At 44.0% G+C, this 6614-nt stretch overlaps 1 protein-coding gene across 1 annotated transcript in view; it reads left to right on the plus strand.

Annotated features, from left to right (window-relative positions):
• The window catches only part of LOC106886849 (killer cell lectin-like receptor subfamily G member 1), a 10999-nt gene extending 4614 nt beyond the window's left edge, over positions 1–6385 (plus strand). Inside the window, exons 3-8 of the mRNA XM_014940102.1 lie at positions 454–702; positions 1746–1844; positions 2868–3006; positions 3365–3371; positions 3811–3914; positions 4880–6385. Coding sequence (XP_014795588.1) covers positions 456–702; positions 1746–1844; positions 2868–3006; positions 3365–3371; positions 3811–3914; positions 4880–4991 — 708 coding nt within the window. The 5' untranslated portion in view covers positions 454–455 and the 3' untranslated portion in view covers positions 4992–6385. The remainder of the gene's footprint in view (positions 1–453; positions 703–1745; positions 1845–2867; positions 3007–3364; positions 3372–3810; positions 3915–4879) is intronic.
• The last annotated feature ends 229 nt before the right edge of the window (positions 6386–6614 follow it).

A 6614-nucleotide genomic window follows, 5' to 3' on the forward strand; every position in this document is an offset into this window, starting at 1 on the left:
AAGTACTTGACAGACAGGCATGAGAAGTTATGGCTCAGAATGTGTGCTTGCCAGACGGATTTTTTTTGGGGGGGTGGTTTTTTTTCTTTTTTTTTTTTTTTTTGAGATTGGACTCAATGATCTAATGATCTCAGAGGTCCCTTCCAACCGTGGTGATTCTGTGATTCTGTGCATCCATTTGCTACGTAAGGAAATTCCTTACCTTACCTCTGTCATCTCAGTCAGGCCTAAGTTGCTTGTATTAGTTGTTGTGGAGAATGCTAGATAACCTCATTTACCTGTGAAGGTAAGATGCCCTACCTAGCATTTGTCATAGCAGCAGTTTAATCACAAAAGCTAGAGCTCTTCATAAGCTATCGGCATTGTTTAAATGATTTTGTATTCCAGAAAGCTGATTTGGACATCATTCCTCCTATGTATTACTCTTTGGCTAATTATATGCTCTGTTGTTAGAAATGATTCCAAGCTGCAGGGAGGAAATTTCTATTGACCGCCAGGGAAATTCAGATCCAGACTTGGACTTTGAAACTAATTCCACTTTTAAATTACAACTAAAAAAAAGTGAAAAAAAGCAACAGTTAAAAGCATGTGATGGGAATAAAAACGAGCACATCTATCTGAACGTGAAACACAGCCCTTCTTCCAAGAAAGAGATGATGAGAAGAGAAACAACAGAGGAGAACAAGAACATCAAGAACAAAGGTAAAAGCTCTTAATAATGGGAAAATGTATGCATTGCTGAATAAACAGTCTAACAGATTTCGTGTCTGAATTAGAAATTTGCATTTGTATGCTAAAAATTTTTCTTTTCTATCCTGCTGTTGGAAGCTGGGAAGGGTGGGAAGTTCAAGGCAGGTTTAAGTTGGAGACTAGCAGCTGCAACAGAGTTAAGTAATGTGTGGACTAATAATTCCCATGGATGCCATATCAAAACAGTCATTATATTTGGATTTGGGACTCTTCAGCTGTAATCCTGAGTTGTGACTGATCAATAAGCCCCTACAATGGGAGAAGTCTCAAAGGAGATAGGCAAGTGCAATGTGCTTATGAAGTATACAGTGATTGAACGTTGCTGTCAGAGAGAAGGTTGAACTTAACGTTCAGGGGACCAGAGAGTTACCTTTTTTTAAGATTAACAGTTGCATCAATTGGGTTGATCAACTGGCTGTTCCAGTTGCGTGGATCAGCTGGGTATGTAAATTTTTGTCCATGAGTTAAGCAAGAGTGTGAATGTCCAGACCAGCATGGGGGCAGCATACATGGCTCAGCCTAACACAGAGTACAGTCATTGAACAACTGACAAAAAGAGTTTTGAAGAGAGCAACAGGCTTGAGCTGCTTAAAGCCATGTATATCTTCCTGGTGCCACCCAGGGTTGTGACAGTTAGCACATGATAGAGACTGGCAATGAGAATCCCATTTGTATTATGGTTTAGCTGTGCATTGACATTCCTTTATTCTGTAATTTGCACTTGTGTTGTGCTTTCAACATGTAATTGTATCATTCCGCTAAATCAGAATCCCGTGCAACATCCCATATCTTCAAATAAGTACGTTGGGTATTAAACATTAAATTATCCATGTGTGGAATATCAAAAAGAACCTGGTCAGACAGCATTGGACTCTGACACAAGTACAGCCTGAGGTAAATAGGCACTGCAGTTCAATGTAAGTTGTATTTTTAGAGTTGATCCCATTGAGAAAGCCTTACCTTTCTCACATCTATGTTCTTTTTCTCCTTGTTAGATTCTCCTGTGTCATGTACTACCTGCTGGATTATCACAGTCACCCTAGGGATCCTCTTCTTGGCATTGGTGGGAACAGTAGTGTTTTTTTTTATCAAGGGTAAATAAATCTCCTCCATTGAAAACATTGGATTTGAATTTAGAGCTTCGTCGGGGAGCAAAACAGAGCTTTTGAAATCCGCTCAGGGGTCCAAGAAAAGCATGGAAGTACCTTTTAACCATTAAAAAGGCTTGTTTCTTTTTTTTCTGAGATTTTTAATTGTTAAGCTTGGTCTAGTTAGACCTGCCCTCAGAATGAACAAGAAAGTAAGGGGTAGATGCCTTTGGAAGATCAACTGAGTAGATTTCAGTGTACAGCAAGCACACTGTGTTGGGTGCTCAGCCACTCGAGAGTATTTACATCCTAATGAGTACAGCTCCAGGCTGGAGGTCATAATCTGAAGGCCCATTTCTTTTCTGGGGATTTGGACATCAGTGCTGAGAGACAATGAACCCTGAGGTGTTCAGCGGCCATCCATGGGCTAATAGCATCAGCTGGTCTCCTGGAAGGAGAAGGAGAGTTCTTCAAACTGCAAGACCTCCATGACTAGCAGCTGTTATAAAATGATTCCTGTTTCTAGGAAGTTTAGGCCTTTTGACCAGGTTGTCATGAAATGCTGCGAAGCAGCAGTATTTCAGAAATGGCTACAGGATGTGCCCTAGCAATGGCCCAGTGCTAGTGGTGGAGCCTGTGTGGAAATGGGTGACCTGCCACAAACTTGTCAGGTTGCCAGGGCTTCACCTATCCCATTGAATAGAAGGAAGCACAGGTCAAAGACAACGTTTCTCTGGAGAAGACAGAACCAAAAAGGCAAAAAGGTGGGAAGAAAAAGGAAGGTTCCAAGAGACCCCCCCACAATCTCCCACCTATTCCCATGTGGGAAATGGCTGCCTTTCATATAGCCCTTCAGAGGCACTGATGCAGGTAATTACATTGTCTTTGACAGCCTCAGAAGAGCTCCAGGGATGGCATTACTGTAACTGTGGAGAATAATTTTCTGGAGAGGGTGTATTTGTGAAATGTGTTTGTGATGAACTAGGCTATGACTATGAATGGGAAGAGACACGTATGATTGTTTTGCAGGCTGTCCACGCTGCCCTGAGCAGTGGGTGGCTTACAGAGGGAGCTGCTACTCCTTCTCCAAGGAGAAGAAGGACTGGAATTCCAGCCAGCGATCCTGCTGGGAGCAGGGAGCTCATCTCCTGGTGATCAGCGATGCCAGGTATGGCAGCAGGAGATAAGGATGGGGCCCAGCCCTACCACTGAAAGGTTGCTTTTGTTGGGTTCCATTACAAATGGGGACAAGACAAACTCCTCTCTCGCCTTTGTCTTTTTTTTGGGGGGTGGGGGGATTTTTCAGGGCTGAGTTTCTGCTTCAGGCTTCACTTTCTAACAATGAACAGGAGTTAAAGGTTAGGCAGGAGGAAATGAGCACTGAAAACACGTAGGAGGAAAGATTGCATAAAATGTAATGAGCTTTGGTCCCGGGCTCTTTACACAGATCTGTCGGTGCCTACACTTTCTGCCCTGATCAGATTTTACCTTTAATTGATAATACTTTCTATTAGCTTGCGAGCTAGCTGCATGGTAGAGCAACAGTAATAGCAATAGTAGGAATAGGAATAGGAATAGGAATAGGAATAGGAATAGGAATAGGAATAGGAATAGGAGTAGCAATAGCACTAACATATGCTCCTACATAAAGCTCCGTGTAGGAAACTCCAGGAGGCTGGGGTGCAGTTGGTTCACGTGTATTGCCCTGAGAAATGTCCTTTGAAGAATCTGCCCAGGACCCCTGAAAGCACCCTTAACTCCTTGTGAGCTTCCACGTACATAGTCTTTATTCCAGGCATGATCTGTGGGGCTCATCTTCCTGATCAGAAGGTGTGGAGAAGCAATATTGTCAGCCACTTAAGGAACAGTCAGGAGAGGAGATGTATCTTGCTCTCTGTTCTCTTTCCTTACCCTTACCTCCATTTTCAGGCTGGCTTTCATAAGTCACTTTGCAATTTATCACCATTTCTAGGACCTGTTCCAGAGTATTCAGCCAGAATGTTTCTGGATTGGACTGAGGAACAGCACAGGCTCTGGCTGGATATGGGAAGATGGCTCTATACTCAATGGCACCAAGTGAGTTTAATTCTGTTTTAAAAACAACAGTGTGAATTCAGTTTGCCTGGTGTTCCACAACACCCAGAGTTCCTGCACCAGATCTCAGGAGCTTTCTTTCTGGGCTGATTTTCTTCTTACCACCACCTGTACAGCACTGAACTTGAAAGAACCGACTTTTCTGCTGCGCTGCACCTCGTAAAGGCACCTACCTGTGAAAAGCAGGGCTAATTCCAGTATCTCACTCTCTGTTGCCCTCCAGGTGCTCAGACCAAGGATTATTTGCCTGCACTGCCCACACAGTTGCTCAGTCTGAAAAGCACGTCGTCCACCTTGGCTTTACTGGGTTTAGCCACCTTGCACACATTCTGCCACGTGCTGGTGTCACTGGGTGCGAGGACCTAATCCTTTGCTGCTTTGATGGTGCCAACCCAAGTCAGAACCTTAATTTTGACTCCTTACTTGGACAAAACGCAGCATTCTGCAGGAGGGAAAACATTAGGAGTTGGTTCAGAGGCTTTGCCTGGCCCTTTCCTTTTTATGGCAATTAACACAATGTGTCAGTCTCCAACAGCAAGGAAACTTGCCCAAGATCTCACTGTTGTAGGTCAGCACGTAAGCGCTTGGCTTAGTTACCTTCTCAAATCCAGCTGTTCGTACAAAGTCCCTGGAGGCAGTCATCTTTCCATGGAGCTCTGAGCACCGTCGTCCTCATGCTGGTGGGTGTCAGGGTCACTGCAGGACATTGTGTCTGTGGCTGGTTCTGATTTGGGTTCTGCAGTGGCAAAATTACTGAGATGTTTAATCTCCCAGGTAGACAGTTTTTTGGCGTACATTTTGTTTTCTACCAGCTGCCCTTTGGAGGTTGGGTTCTTTCACTTCCTCTGGGCCCCACCCTTCAAAATCAGATGTTTTTTCTTTCTTGCCTCCAGGAGACAATTTCGGCATTTTCTTCCAGTCTCTCTTTTGTTCTGTGTCTCTTGCAGGGTCTCCTCCAACAGCCCTGTGCAACACTGCGCCGTCCTGATGAAAGGTCAATTTCAGGCCTCCAGCTGTCAATTTAATGCTCCATGGATCTGTGAGAAATCTCTTAGATAAAGCCCGTGTGCATTTTCATCTCATAACCATCTCATCAGTGGTGCAAGTGGATCATTCTCCTGCAAACCAAAGCCCTGCACAAGACCAAGGGCTTGCCCTTCCCACACCCTCACAAAGGTGCTTTGCAGGGACAGTCTTGTTGCCCGTAAGGGTGAGTTGTCCTCAGTGGTAGTTCCATTCCCAGGCCACACGTGTTGGATTGCTGCTGTTTGTGACCAGATGAGACCTGGGACATATTCCCTGACCTACCCCTTGCCTTATTTGTCCTATAATAGGCCATCAAAAGGTTTGTCACAACAGATACTGGGTCTTCAGATCTCATGTTCCTCTGTTCCTAAACATCAGATGTCATTTCCACTTCCTGCATCTCCATTGTCTGGTGCCAGCAGGACCAGAAAAATGAAGTGTGATGCTCACTGCCGGAAACATATAAACAGACTTCTCCCAGTGGCAGCCTCTTTTTTTGGCATCCCAGTGATAGAAGTGGGAGAAAAGAGGGTGAAATGAGACCACAACTTCTGTAAATCTCTCAGTGAAAACAAACCTGCAGTACTGCACTGGACCAAAAGTGTGTACCCATGTCATTTCTTCTCTCTGTTGGAAGGAACCAGCTGCACACCACGTTTTACAAGCCAGCTTCAACCAAACCAGTCAGGAGGCTGGACTTCTGGAGTCAAAGGAATACAGTTAGTTGTGTGTTATTATTGAATCAACCAAGAACGTGTTTCCCTCTCCAGGAACTAAAAGATTTGAGTTCTCATCTCAGATCATCTGGGTTACTTTGGGTGAGTCATTTTGTCTGTGCCAGAGTCCATTCAACTCTCAAAAGAAGATGCTGTCCCTGACTCCTAAGAAGTTGCCAGGGCCTATGAAATAGAATCATAGAATCATGGAACCATAGAATCGTGGAATTGTCTAGGTTGGAAGGGACCTTAAAGATCATCTAGTCCAACCATCAACCTAACTCTGATTAAAAAACCCCCAACAAAACCCCACATCACTAAGCCGTGTCACTAAGCACTCTGTCAACCCATCTTTTTAATACCTCCAGGGATGGTGGGACAACCTGCTGGAGCTGACTCCTTTTCATCAGGGAGCAGAGGGACTGGATGATCTCAAGAGTCCCCCTCAGCCTGAAGACAGGTGTGACAATTGCTTTCATCCAGTCCTCAGGTCCTCAATAACTATCCTGGTTGCCATTACCTTTCAAAAATAACCAGGAGTGTCCTTACAATTACATCAGCAGAAATGTTATAGTACGAGCGCTTTAACCCAATATGGAATCCATGGTGGTTAGTATATTTTGAACAATCTATAAGAAGATAGCAGCTCCAGTACTTCTCTACAGGAATCAGAAACCCAGCAACCTAATAGAGGTTTATGAGATGTCTCCCATAACAAGAGATTTTAACCAATTATTTCGATGTAAAGAATGAAAATATTGAGAAGTTGCCAGGCCCTATGAAATAGAATCATAGAATCATGGAACCATAGAATCATGGAATTGTCTAGGTTGGAAGGGACCTTAAAGATCATCTAGTCCAACCATCAACCTAACTCTGATTAAAAAACCCCCAACAAAACCCCACATCACTAAGCCGTGTCACTAAGCACTCTGTCAAC

The sequence above is a fragment of the Calidris pugnax genome, unplaced genomic scaffold (genome assembly GCF_001431845.1).
Source record: "Calidris pugnax isolate Ruff unplaced genomic scaffold, ASM143184v1 scaffold36, whole genome shotgun sequence".
NCBI lineage: Eukaryota > Metazoa > Chordata > Aves > Charadriiformes > Scolopacidae > Calidris > Calidris pugnax.